The sequence below is a fragment of the Salvelinus fontinalis genome, chromosome 15 (genome assembly GCF_029448725.1).
Source record: "Salvelinus fontinalis isolate EN_2023a chromosome 15, ASM2944872v1, whole genome shotgun sequence".
NCBI classification, from domain to species: Eukaryota; Metazoa; Chordata; class Actinopteri; order Salmoniformes; family Salmonidae; genus Salvelinus; species Salvelinus fontinalis.
The window spans coordinates 24,336,166-24,350,533 of NC_074679.1; the positions used below are offsets into that span (position 1 = coordinate 24,336,166).

At 44.5% G+C, this 14,368-nt stretch overlaps 2 protein-coding genes across 3 annotated transcripts in view; one reads left to right on the forward strand and one right to left on the reverse strand.

Moving 5' to 3' along the window:
- The first annotated feature begins 1,910 nt into the window (after nt 1-1,910).
- On the forward strand, nt 1,911-4,017 carry LOC129811594 (uncharacterized). The gene has a single exon (XM_055863028.1). It carries the CDS (start codon nt 2,029-2,031, stop codon nt 3,616-3,618), a length of 1,590 nt encoding a protein of 529 aa, XP_055719003.1. The 5' UTR covers nt 1,911-2,028; the 3' UTR covers nt 3,619-4,017.
- Nucleotides 4,018-4,173: 156 nt separating this feature from the next.
- Nucleotides 4,174-14,368, reverse strand: part of LOC129811593 (serine/threonine-protein kinase PAK 6-like) — a 35,988-nt gene continuing 25,793 nt past the window's right edge. Inside the window, exons 5-9 of one of the 2 annotated variants that reach the window (XM_055863026.1) lie at nt 12,805-12,938; nt 8,228-8,354; nt 8,013-8,138; nt 7,700-7,834; nt 4,174-5,735 (exon numbers count right to left, since the gene is read on the reverse strand). In XM_055863026.1, coding sequence (XP_055719001.1) covers nt 5,568-5,735; nt 7,700-7,834; nt 8,013-8,138; nt 8,228-8,354; nt 12,805-12,938 — 690 coding nt within the window. In that variant the 3' untranslated portion in view covers nt 4,174-5,567. Of the gene's footprint in view, nt 5,736-7,699; nt 7,835-8,012; nt 8,139-8,227; nt 8,355-12,804; nt 12,939-14,368 lie in introns of those variants that run through there. The other variant, XM_055863027.1, reaches the window with a different exon arrangement.

Genomic DNA, 14,368 nt, shown 5'->3' on the forward strand with positions numbered 1-14,368 from the left:
GCTCCAATGCTTCCCACAAGTTGGCCTACAGTGGATCTCTATACTGTATAGCTCGTTCCATCTCATCCCACAGATTCTCAATTGTATTGAGATCTGGTGACTGGGCAGGCCACTGCAGTAAGCGGAATTCACCATCATGTTCACGGAACCATTCCTGTATAATCCTAACCTTGTGACATTGGGCATTATCCTACTGAAAAAAATACATTTGCAGATGGATACATTGCTCCCATGAAGGGATGCATCTGATTGGCACTGATGTTCAGATATCCTGTGGCATTCAAATGTTGCTCCACTTTTATCAAGGCGCCCAATGTGTGCAATGGAAACTACCCCACACCATCACACCACCAACAATAGCCTGAAATGTTGACACACGGCATAATGGATGCATGTACTCATGTGGTTTTCGCCATACCCTAGTCCTCCCATCAGCGTGAAATTCATCAGACCAGACAATGTTTTTGCAATTTTCCAGTGTCCAGTGTTTTCATTCCTTAGCCCACTGCAATCGCAGTTTCTTGTTTTTTGCTGAAAGAAGTTGAACTCTGTGAGGTCATCGGCTGCCATACCCCATTCGTGTCAAGGTAAGACGAGTTGTACATTCTTTTATGGGTCTTTGGGCACTAATGTTGTACTGGACTGTCAGTTGACTATCTGTAGCCAGTCTGTTGCGCTGCACAATTTGTCAGCCTTCTTTGTCCTCTTTCATCAATTACAATTTTTTTTACCATTGGCCTGCCATTGGCTGGATGTCCTTTGGGTGGTGGACCATTCTTGATACAAACGAGAAGCTGTTGAGCGTGAAAAACCCAGCAGTGTTGCAGTTCTTGACACACTCAAACCGGTGCGCCTGGCACCTACTTCTATACCTCGTTCAAAGGCAATTAAATATTTTGTCTTGCCCATTCATCCATAGCTTTCACCTGGATTCACCTGGTAAGTCTACGTCATGGAAAGAGCAGGTGTTCCTAATGTTTTTAAACCCGGTGTATATGAAAAACAAAAAATAACAGTGATTTAAAAATCAGTTGGTTGCAAAACACTTCAACAGGACAAATAAAGCATTGAAAAAACATTTTCCTCAATACAGTATTCATCACGATAGCCATGTTCAGAGACCTCTCTCCTGTCACGTGGACAGAACATGACACATTATTAGTATCACAGCATGCAGCAGGTTACATGGAAAAATAATAGACGTTGTCGTACAAACAGAGTTCTTGTCACTGATTACAGAGATCAAAGGGATCAAAGGCAGTGAGAGGGCCAGGTTTCCTGGCACAAGGAAGCAGAGGGGAGTCGCTACAGTATGTAAATAATACCTCAATTCACTGGAGCTGTATCATAGGGGTGGGATGGTGTTTTTGGCACCTGTGCAGTGATGAAAACTCACATTTCCATTCTGTCTTAAAAAGCTAAATCAGTGCTCCAAACCTGACTTTACTATATTATTCTCTCAAAACTTTGGTAAGAGAAGAAACTATAATCATGCATATGTATAAGTCATAATATAATACATTATTTAAAACATTAATATCATGCAAGATTAGCTGACCTTTAGCAACGAAATGGTATAAATAGAAAATCCAAGCTTTCTATTTTGACCCATGTGAGAGAGTGCTAAATTTAATTAGAGCTGTATGTGAAAGAATGGTATTAAACCTGGGGGGGAAAGAGACTGATTTAAGCACCTCCTTTGCAGCCGCTTTAACCTGGCACACATCAAAAACGCAGCAATGTTTTTCTCCTTGAGTAATTATTCAGTTCAAATAGCATATATTTCCTCCCGGCGGAGGGAGGTTATTCTGAATGGATGTTGCAGCAGCATAATGGACCTCAGATGGCTGTTTCCTTGACAACGCGGGGAGGGTGTGTAGAGAGAGAGGTATAAAAGCACAGGCAGCTCCTCGCTGAGGCTCACTCTGAGGTAAATACACTCACTGTCAACACAGAGAGGGCCCTGATTCACTCTCCGTTCCTATCTCAGAAGAGTCTGAGGCTCACCACCAGAAGTTACCGTCAAGCATGATGAGACCTAAGGATCTGCGCCAGGGCTCTGGCACCAAGACCTTCCTGGATGCCATGCACGATGGCAAAGTGCACCTGGCGCGCTTCGTCCTGGATGCGCTGGACAACCGCATAATCAACTCCAAGACGGAAAATGGCCGTACCCCTTTGATGTTTGCCGTTTGCCTGCAGGACCCCGGGGGCCGGGCCAAGTTTACCCGCCTGCTGCTGGAAAAAGGGGCCGACGTGAATTGCCAGGATGAGCACGGGCGTACCTCCTTGAGCCTGGCCTGTGAGCTGGGCCACCTGGACGTGGTCAAACTTCTGGTGCAGTTCAACGCCGACCCTGATGTATCTGATGCCTGGGGGAACAGCGCCCTGATGTACGCAGCCTACACCGGCCACAGCCACGTGTTGGAGTTCCTGGTCAGGGCTTTCAAAAGAATGGGCCTGAGACTGGACCGCACCAATCAGGCTGGCCACTCTGCCATCCAGGTGGCCAAATTCTTTGGGCATGACCACTGTGTCCAGGCCCTGAACTCTGGGAGGAGGGGGGTAGTGTCAGATGACCCACTAGGGGAGGTCGGATTTGGGATGGAGGCCGGGACAGAGTGGCAGCAGCCCAACAAGCTCCCCAGGCAGGTTCTGGAGAGGTTCTCTAAACAGTTCCAGAGCCAGGATGAAGACCATCTGCCTGGCGTGTTCCAGAGACAGCTGAGGGTCGGGGACAGTAACAAACTGTGGGCGCGCATCAGATGCCAGAATCAGTCTCTAGATAGGAATCACCTTGAGAGGGCCCTGTCAGAAGAAGAACAGGATGACATATTCACAGCCAAACAGATACAGAACCATAAGCTACAGGACATGAGGGGGGTTAAAACACTGAGCCATCACCCAGAGCCATGCCAGAAAGATGTCAACAGACACAGAGGAATGAAACAGGAGGAGCCAGAGAGTATTCCACTCTGGGACAAAGCAAAGCCATTTAACCTGGACCTCCTGAGCAGCAGAAAGCAGTCCTATCAGGGTGATGTGTGTGACATGAGCCTATCAGGCAGTAAATTAAAGAGAGCCTCGCTGCAGGACGAGAGATCCCTGATAGCAAAGATTGAATGTCAAAAGAGCACCTGGGAGGTGACAAACGACACTGACAAAACCGTCACGGCACCAAAAGCACTTTTAATCTGTAAAAATAAATCTCAGAGAGCACCCGAGGATTCCATCAGGGCACCAAAAAATGAAAATAATGACGTCGCTCAATCAAGCAGGAGAGGGAGTCAGAAGCGCGGCAGCCTCCCGCCGAACGGGCGACTCAACAAACTCCTCTTCCACAGAGCAGAGATGGAGCCGGAGAAGATTCCTGTCCGTCCACCGGGGTTCACCGGGCTGGGGACCAGATTACTGCGGCGATTCACTGCCCCCGAGTTCATGAGACTGGTAATTGACTGTTCCTCCGGTTCCTCACAGGGCAGAGGGAGGATGTCCCGGTCCGAGACTTTTCCCTTTTCCCACACGCATCAGAGAGTTAACAGTCAGCCAAGCGTGGACAGCATTAGCGGGGTGAAGTGTGAATTTGAGAGCACTTCCCAAGTTGTCTCTCTGGAGTAACAGGGAAACCAATTGTTAAATTTGAAGAATTAGGAGAAGTCGATTTGATAAAGCACTTTAGATTCCACATGTTCAAGCAGTGTGGTAACTTATCTCCTTTATTCTTAGATTGTAAAATAACAATAATCCTATAGCTCTATCTAAACTCGTGTTTCTTCAGTTTAATGAACATAGCCCATTGCTTTGTCTGTCGATTCAGTCATGTGCTATATACATCAATCGTAATGATGGCAGTGTCACTTTTATTTGTCAAAAATAATGTTATATTATACTATTATACTATGGAATATGTAGCCTATATTCTGGGTAAGCCTGTCATGTATAATTATTTACAATGAATCATGATGTTAAAATGCACAAGCTATGCTATGTAATATTTATTAAAATATTTAAAAAATGTGACAGAATTCTCATTTCTGCATTTGATATGATGTGTGTATGTGAGAGAGAGAGATGAGAGAGAGAGCTGGGAGAGAGAGAGATACAACTGTGTGAAAGGGGGCATTAAACATCAAACTGAATTGGAACAAAATAGCAGTGCTTAGATTATCAAGATCAAGAGTCAATATGCATTATTTATTGATTTTTAGAAAATGTAAATGATGTATAATTCTCTTTTTCATGAATGTCCGACATAGAAATACAAATACATGAAATATGTTGTGTCACTGGTAAGAATACAAAGACAATGTGCAATGTGCTCTCAGCTGGTGGATGTTCTTCAGCATCACATGCCAAGCCTGTGTGCTTTATCTATTCAAACCAATGCAAATACTTCACACACATACACACACACACAAACACATGTTCAGTAGCAACAAACACATCCTGTAGTTTCAAAAGTCAGTCACAACACAGTGGAAGGGATGTTTGAGGCAACACCAACACAGCATCCAAGCGTAAACACACACACTTTCAAAATTAATTAAAATTCATCCCATATAACTAACTATACAATGGCTCTGCAAGTAGTAAGTCCTAATATACAGTATCTGTATTTACATTATTTGTTCAACCGCTACGTTTCAAGTTGATAATCTAAAATTTTAACTTATTTGCAATTTCACATCTTAGGCTACAAACAGTTCACAACCCCTTTCGGAAAGCAAAATAGGATAAATATTAAAAGGAATATGATTCATTGAGCCCAATAAAAACAAACAGCCAACCCATCTACACATTTGTCATGGTGATGTTGGAGGATGTCTCTCATGTCATCTCTCAGTAGCACGTTTCAAACATTCCGATCAGGCCAGGTGTGCCTACATTTGGCCATGCAAATTGTTCACTGACAAAGTGCAAGGTTTCACTGAACTTCAGTCAGTGTCCCATATGGTTGTAGAGGTATGTAACATTACGCTTCTCTCAAAGTCATGAGCTACCTCAGTTTGAGCCTATAGCACAAGCTGAAAATACACAACTAATATCCAAACACTACGATGGGAAACTGCTCAATTACGGTAAAGGTTCACAATAGGCTACAGTTTACAGTTCCCTTGGATTTCAAGTTTTATATAATGCACCAATGTTAGATTGTTGTTATGTCGAGAGGAATTCCATTGGATAGGCCCAGACGTTGTTGAGATGAGTGAGGAATACTGTTTGTTTGCATGCTTCCGTAACACTACGCCAACTCACTGCTAAAGTGCTTCTTAGATTTGCAGGCCCAGGCTGTGTCACTGTCTACCAAGCCTACCGGCCTGCTGCCATGAGCTCTGTAGCAGCACCAGGCTCTCTGGGTCTGCTCTCTGGTGCTGCTCCCTCACTGGGATAGGTGCTGGCTGGGTTGTGCCTGGGCAGGTCACACAGGGTACAGTAGTAATCACAGATCAGGGTTCCATCAGGGGGGGGAATCAGCAGTGAGACATGCGCTTGCGGTACTGTTCCACCAGGGGGGGGAATCAGCAGCGAGACATGCGCTTGCGGTACTGTTCCACCAGGGGGGGGAATCAGCAGCGAGACATGCGCTTGCGGTACTGTTCCACCAGGGGCACCAGGCACTGCGGGGAGCCGCTCTGTAGGAGGAAGGGGTGTTCTAGCAGGTCTGTGGCGCTGGCCCGCTCCACTGGGTCTCGGATCAACATACGGTCCAGGAAGTCCTTCAACACCGGGGAGACCTACACAAAGTGTGAGGTCCAAGTTAATTCAGCACACATGTTGAAATAGAGAAAAGGTGTGTATCTCTCCATGTATCTATTATTTTATTTTAAAATATTTTTTTACCCCCCTGTCATGACGTTGGCCTAGGGGTAGGTTTATGACAGTCATAAATACCTCTTCCCCCTTTTCTCTCTCCCTACTATAGCTGATGTGACATAAGAAAACCCATTGGTTAACATAGAGATTCTGAGAACATCAGAAGTTGGGGGAAATGAACTATATTCTGGTAATCCGACCAACTGAACATATGCGGTGGTACTTAAGGTATATTATGTCAGTTCGGTTGCCCTCTGACACATTCTCATCAATGATAGAATGACATCAACTCTACTGTGGAAAGTCTAAACGTCAGAGATATCGGATTCACATGGAATTGTTGTTTAATTCAAATGTTTAAATATAAATTTATTTGTGAAGAGATGACATTTAATTTTAGCTTCCAAATGAGAGATTTGTGTTTTCATAAGCTTGGCTTCTGCTCAACCAGGGGCCCGCCCCTGTGAAGAGACATGGGTTATAAACTTTTCAGACACACCCCTCTCCCTCCACTATAAAAGCCATTGACAAGAATATAACTTTCTGTTCCGGGTACGCTAGGATGACGATCCGGTGTCAGAATGGTTCAGATAATAACTACAGAACTAAGCCAACAGCAGCATGGACTTTGGTTGTGAATGGTATGAACTTTGAACTCGTATTCACTACAGAAGGGATACCTCCTAGCCGTTGAGTTAGCAACAGCTGCTACAAACGTAGGTTAGGAAGGACAGTCAGAGTATCCCGTCTACTACACACAACGTTCCTCCAACGTATCCAGTGATCACCAGAGACATTCTTCAAAGGACAGAGGACTCGGGTTGGCGATACGGTCTTCCATCTACCACCAACCTACTGAAGCGCAGCTCAGAGTAAATATTTATTGCATTTTCCTTCTTCAAATGGGCAGTAATTTAGAATGCATAAGATACTGTATTTACGATAACACAGCTTCGCATATGTTCCAGTCTCCCGCTCTTTCACTAAAACCCAGCCCCCCCCCTTTTCTTTGTGTAACAAACTGTCATATCTATTCCGCTCGCTAGGGACGTTTTTCTGTATGACAGCACTTTGTAATCAAGTTATGATTTAATTGTATATGTGTGATTCTGTGTGATTAGTTAGGTATTTAGTAAATAAATAATTAAACCCAATTTTGTATTGCTGATTCAACTTGTTAGCCAGGATTCTTGCAGATAATCAAGGATTTGCAACTTTCAGATGAGACTGAATAAAATGACGATTAATGTGACTGTTATGGATGTAAAATCTTACTAAATCTTTAAGAGTTTATTCGAAAGATAACAGCTCTATAAATATTCTTTCGTGGTGTCCCTCTCTAGTTAATTAACATTTACATGATTAGTTCAATCAGGTAATATTAATTACGGAGAAATTATTTTATAGAATAGCATGTCATTGCAATTAATCTGGCATAGTCAAAGACACGACACCCCTTTTTCGTAATTTCGTGATTGCGATCTTATCTCATGACTGCAACTCCCCAACGAGCTCGGAAGAGGTGATGGACGAGTCATGCGTCCTCCAAAACATGACCCGCCAAACCGCACTTCTTAACACCCGCTCGCGTAACTCGGAAGCCAGCTGCACCAATGTGTCGGAGGTAACACTGTTCAATTGACAAACAAAGTCAGCCTGCAGGCGCCCGGCCCGCCACAAGGAGTTGCTAGAGCGCGATGAGCCAAATAAAGCCCCCCCGGCCGAACCCTCCCCTAACCCGGTTGCCGCCCTATGGAACTCCCGGTCACGGCCGGTAATGACACAGCCCCAGGCTGTAGTGACGCAGCAACACTGCGATGCAGTGCCTTAGACCGCTGCGCCATTCGGGAGTCCCTCTATGTATGTATTCTGTTTGACCTCTGACCTGTGTTGCGTTCCGTACAGTGGGAGCGGGCTCATCCCTCAGTCTTCTCATGGCTGCAACAGGGGTCTCACTGAAGTAGGGGGGCTCTCCATCCACCATCTCAACTACCATGATACCCAGAGACCACACATCTACCTGGCAGACACAACAAACCAGTATATTCTAACATCACCTTCAGTCAGTATTGACATGCACATGAATACTGGACATCATGAGTATTTGTTTGGATACAGCTAGTATGTCATTAGTATGCAGTAATATACATGTACCGTTTGTTAGGATACAAAGTTGTTTTGAATATCTTCTTTCTCACCTCAGTGCTGTATGGTGATTTAGAGATGACCTCCGGAGCCATCCAGTAGGGTGTTCCCACTAAAGACTTCCTTTTGGGGATGTCTTTACTGACCTGAGCACAGAACCCAAAGTCGGACAGCTTGATCTATACAGGGACATTAAAATTAAATTATAAACAGGTGTGTTTTTCTCAACTGAATTAAAAATACTTATGAGAGAGAGAAAGAGATTTACCCTCCCATCCAGTGTTAGCAGTATGGAGTCACTCTTGATGTCTCTGTGGATAACCCCCTGGGAGTGAAGGTAGGCCAGGGCTTGCAGCACAGCCTCACAGACTGTGGCTATCTGCTCCTCACTCAGCCTGCATAGGAGAGTGACACTGATATATCAAATCAAACTTTATTTGTCACATGCACCAAATACAACAAGTGTAGACCTTACCGTGAAATGCTTACTTACAAGCCCTTAACCAACAGTGCAGTTCAAGAAGAGTTAAGAAAATATTTACCAAATAGACAAAAGTAAAAAATAAGAATAAAAAGTAACACAATAAGAATAACGAGACTATATACAGGGGGTACCGGTACCGAGTCAGTGTGCGGGTTTACAGATTAGTTGAGGTAATTTGTACATGTAGGTAGGGGTGAAGTGACTATGCATAGATAATAAACAGTGAGTAGCAGCAGTGTACAAAAGGGGGGTCAATGTAAATAGTCCATTGGCGATTTTATGAATTATTCAGCAGTCTTATGGCTTGGGGGTAGAAGCTGTTGAGGAGCCTTTGGTCCTAGACTTGGCGCTCCGCTACTGCTTGCTGTGCGGTAGCAGTCACATTTGGGTGACTGGAGTCTCTGTCAATTTAATGGGCTTTCCTCTGACACGCCTATTATATAGGTACTGGATGGCAGGAAGCTTGGCCCCAGTGATGTACTGGGCTGTACGCATTACCCTCTGTAGCGTCTTATGGTCAGATGCCGAGCAGTTGCCATACCAGGTTGTGATGCAACCGGTCAGGATGCTCCCGATGGTGCAGCTGTAGAACCTTTTGAGGATCTGAGGACCCATGCCAAATCTTTTCAGTCTCCTGAGGGGGAAAAGGTTTTGTCGTGCCCTCTTCCCGACTGTCTTGGTATGTTTGGACCATGATAGTTCGTTGGTGATGTGGACACCAAGGAACTTGAAACTCTTGACCCGCTCCACTACAGCCCCATCGATGTTAATGGGGGCCCGTTCAGCCCGCCTTTTCCTGTAGTCTACGATCAGCTCCTTTGTCTTGCTCACATTGAGGGAGAGGTTGTTGTCCTGGCACCACACTGCCAGCCCTATAGGCCGTCTCGTCGTTGTCGGTGATCAGACCTACCACTGTTGTGTCGTCAGCAAACTTAATGATGGTGTTGGAGTCGTGTTTGGCCACGCAGTCGTGGGTGAACAGAGAGTACAGGAGGGGACTAAGTACACACCCCTGAGGGGCCCCAGTATTAAGGATCAGCGTGGCAGACGTGTTGTTGCCTTCTCTTACCACCTGGGGGCGGCCCGTCAGGAAGTCCAGGATCCAGTTGCAGAGGGAGGTGTTTAGTCCCAGAGTCCTTAGCTTAGTGATGAGCTTGGTGGACACTATGGTGTTGAACACTGAGCTGTAATCAATGAACAGCATTCTCACATAGGTGTTCCTTTTGTCCAGGTTGGAAAGGGCAGTGTGGAGTGCGATTGAGATTGCATCATCTGTGGATCTGTTGGGGCGGTATGCGAATTGGAGTGGGTCTAGGGTGTCCAGGAGAATGCTGTTGATGTGAGCCATGACCAGCCTTTCAAAGCACTTCATGGCTACTGACGTGAGTGCTACGGGGCGGTAATCATTTAGGCAGGTTACCTTCGCTTCCTTGGGCACAGGGACTATGGTGGTCTGCTTAAAACATGTAGATATTGCAGACTCGGTCAGGGAGAGGTTGAAAATGTCAGTGAAGACACTTGACAGTTCGTCCACACATACTTTGAGTACACGTCCTGGTAATCCATCTGGCCCAACGGCTTTGTGAATGTTGACCTGTTTAAAGGTTTTGTTCACATCGGCTACCGAGAGCGTTATCACACAGTCATCAAGAAAAGATGATGCTCCCGTGCATGCTTCAGTGTTGCTTGCCTCGAATCGAGCATAAAAGGCATTTAGCTCGTCTGGTAGGCTCACATCACTGGGCAGCTTGCGACTGGGTTTCCCTTTGTAGTACGTAATAGTTTTCAAACCCTGCCACATCACATCACCCTGCCTTGTGTCAGAGCAGCTGTAGTAGGTTTCTATCTTAATCCTATATTGACGCTTTGCTTTTTTGATGGTTTGTCTGAGGACATAGCAGGATTTCTTATAAGAGTCCAGATTAGTCTCCCGCTCCTTGAAAGTGGCATCTCTAGCCTTTAGCTCGATGCGGATGTGGCCTGTAATCCATGGCTTCTTGTTGGGATATGTACGTACGGTCACTATGGGGGGGGACATCGTCGATGCACTTATTGATGAAGCCGATGACTGAGGTGGTGTACTCCTCAATACCATTGGATGAAATCCGGAACATATTCCAGTCTGTGCTAGCAAAACAGTCCTGTAATGTAGCATCCGCGTCATCTGACCACGTCCGTATTGAGCGATGTCACTGGTACTTCCTGCTTTAGTTTTTGCTTGTAAGCAGGAATCAGGAGGATAGAATTATGGTCAGATTTGCCAAATGGAGGGCGGGGGATAGCATTGTATGCATCTCTGTGTGTGGAGTAAAGGTAGGATTAGGATTTTTTTCCTCTGGTTGCACATGTGACATGCTGGTAAACATTTATTTAAGTTTACCTGCATTAAAGTCCCAGGCCACTAGGAGTGCCGCTTCTGGTTGAGCATTTTCTTCTTTGCTTATGGCCTTATAGAGTTGGTTGAGAGCGGTCTTAGTGCCAGCTTTGTTCTGTGGTGGTAAATGGACGGCTACGAATAATATAGATGAGAACTCTATTGGTAGATAGTGTGGTCTACAGCTTATCATAAAGTTCTCTACCTCAGGCGAGCAATAGCTCAAGACTTCTTTAAATTTAGACATCGCACACCAGCTGCTATTGACAAATAGACACACACCCCACCCCTCGTTTTACCAGACGTAGCTTCTCTGTTCTGCCGGTGCATGGAAAATCCTGCCAGCTCTATATTATTCGTATCGTTGTTCAGCCACGTCTCGGTGATACATAAGATATTACCGTTTTTAATGTCTTGTTGGTAGGATAATTTTAATCGTAGTTCATCAATTTTATTTTCCAATGACTGCACGTTAGCAAGAAGAATGGATAGTAGTGGGAGTTTACTCGCTCGCCTATGGATTCTCAGATTCCCCTTTTCCTGCTTCTTTTCTTCAAGCAAATGACAGGGATCTGGGCCTGTTCCAGTGAAAGCAGTATATCCTTGTCGTCAGACTCGTTAAAGGAAAACGTTTATTCCAGTCCGCGGTGAGTAATCTCTGTTTTGATGTCCACAAGTTATTTTAGGTCATAAGAGACGGTTGCAGCAACATTATGTACAAAATAAGTAAAAAAATAAGTTACACAAAACACAAAAAAACTAACAAAATAGCCAAATTGGTTGGAAGAATGTAAAACGTCAGCCATGTTCTTCGGCGCCATCTTTTCCCTGCACTGCAAAATGGCTGCTGTCACATCACCGAGGTGATGTATGGTGTTCTGAAAGGGTTCTTTGGCTGTCTCCATAGGATAACTATTTTTGGTTCCAGGTAGAACCATTTTGGGTTCCATGTAGAACCCTCTGTGGATAGGGTTCTACATGGAGCCCAAAACGGTTCTACGTGGAACCATCAAGGTTTCTTTAAAATGTTATCCTATGGGGACAGTCGGAGAACTCTATTAGGTTCTAGATATAACCTTTTTTTCGAAGAGTGTAGTGGTGGGTGGTATAGGTGAGGTTCAGACAACTACATGCATTCACAGTATCTGGTGTTTGCATTATGAAAATATAGCCTAGCTGGTTTTGAACACTGAAGAACTGTGCTACAGAAACACACCAGAAAATATATATTTTTTTAGAGTTATGGCTAATAGCTTTATTGATTGTTTAACAATCTTATTTGGGGTTGGATTGGAGTATGAAGGAGCTATAATTTAGCAAATCTTGGGTTCTGCTGACAAAAACTGAAAATGACAGCCAATGTGATCTGGCCCATTTTTATACGTCAGTTAGAAATGCACTCAGTCCCCATGTCTCTAGGCTCTGAGGTCAACTCCTGTCTCTGTATTTTGAATGAGCCAACTTTGAGTTTGGAATTTAAAATATATTGACAGGTAGAGTTAAAATTCACTGACAATTCCTCGTGTCTAATATCGAGTGGGCCATTTTCTTGCTTTTGTTTATGCATTTCTAGAGTATCTGATATACAGTACTGAACAAGATGAGAGCATAGATAAAATTGTGTTTTGGGACTAAATTAATTTCACCACATTTCATTTGAACATACACAAACTGAATTATGTTATCAGATGATATTTTCCCATAGGAGGACAGTGTTTTGCTAAAGTGGCAGTGAGAATGAGAGTGACTGTGCATACTTGCCTGTCCTCTCAACTAATTAGTACCACACTACCACTTAATGGTGAAAATAGGTACTGAAAACATAACAAGAATTTTGCTCCATGCTTCTGTCGCACATGTCCTTGAAGTCTTGTCTCTTAAAAATGCCTATATTTGACATTATATTGACCCCTCAATACAATTTGCCCCCAGTATGACAGCAGTTATTTCTGGCTGTGTAAGTCAAGTCTGTGCAGTGTCTCCATACCTGGTCTCAGACACGATGTTGGTTAGTGCTCCACCCTGTAGGTACTCCATAATGACCCAGAGCTCCTCCTCTACCATGGCACTTTTAAACATCTCCACCACGTTCCTGTGCTGGTAGTCCCTCATTATCACCACCTGGACAAACACATACAGTTGATAACAGAGGTGTTATCACAAACAACAACACAGAGTTACACAAGGAATAAACAAACGTACAGTCAATAACACAATAGAAAAACAGTCTATATACAGTGTGTGCAAATGGAGTGAGGAGGTAAGGCAATAAATAGTCCATAGTAGCGAAGTAATTACAATTTAGCAAATTAACACTGGAGTGATAGATGTGCAGATGATGATGGGCAAGTAGAAATACTGGTTCGCAAAAGAGCAAAAAAGTAAATGAAAACAATATGGGGATGAGGTAGATAGATTGGATGGGCTATTTACAGATAGGCTGTGTACAGTTGCAGCGATCGGTTAGCTGTTCAGATAGCTGATGTTTAAAGTTAGTGAGGGATATATGTCTCCATCTTCAGCGATTTTTGCAATTCGTTCCAGTCATTGGCAGCAGAGAACTGTAAGGAAAGGCGGCCAAAGGGGGTGTTGGCTTTGGGGATGACCAGTGAGATATATCTGCTGGAGCGTGCTACGGGTGGGTATTGTTATCGTGACCAGTGAGCTGAGATAAGGCAGAGATTTACCTAGCAAAGACTTATAGATGACCTGGAGCCAGTGGGTCTGGCGACGAATATGTAGCGAGGGCCAGCCGACGAGAGCATACTGGTCGCAGTGGTGGGTGGTATATGGGGCTTTGGTGACAAAACGGGTGGCACTGTAATAGACTGCATCCTGTTTTCTGAGTAGAGTGTTGGAGGCTATTTTGTAAATGACATCGCCAAAGTCAAAGATTGGTAGGATAGTCAGTTTTACGAGGGTATGTTTGGCGGCGTGAGTGAAGGAGGCTTTGTTGCGATATAGGAAGCCAATTCTGGATTTAATTTTGAATTGGAGATGTTTAATATGAGTCTGGAAGGAGAGTTTACAGTCTAGCCAGACACCTAGGTATTTATAGTTGTCCACATATTCTGAGTCAGAACCGTCCAGAGTAGTGATGCTTTTTCGGGTGGGCGGGTGTTAGCAGTGATCGGTTGAAAAGCATGCATTTAGTTTTACTAGCATTTAAGAGCAGTTGGTGGCCACGGAAGGAGTGTTGTATGGCATTGAAGCTTGTTTGGAGGTTTGTTAACACAGTGTCCAAAGAAGTGCCAGATGTATACAGAATAGTGTCGTCTACGTAGAGGTGGATCAGGGAATTACCCACAGCAAGAGCGAGATCGTTGACAAATACAGAGAAAAGAGTCGGCCCGAGAATTGAACCCTGTGGTACCCCCATAGAGACTCCCAGACCGGACAACAAGAACTCCGATTTGACACACTGAACTCTATCTGAGAAGTAGTTGGTGAACCAGGCGAGGCTGTCATTTGAGAAACCAAGGCTGTTGAGTCTGCCGATAAGAATATTATGATTGACAGAGTCGAAAGCCTTGGCCAGGTCGATGAAGACG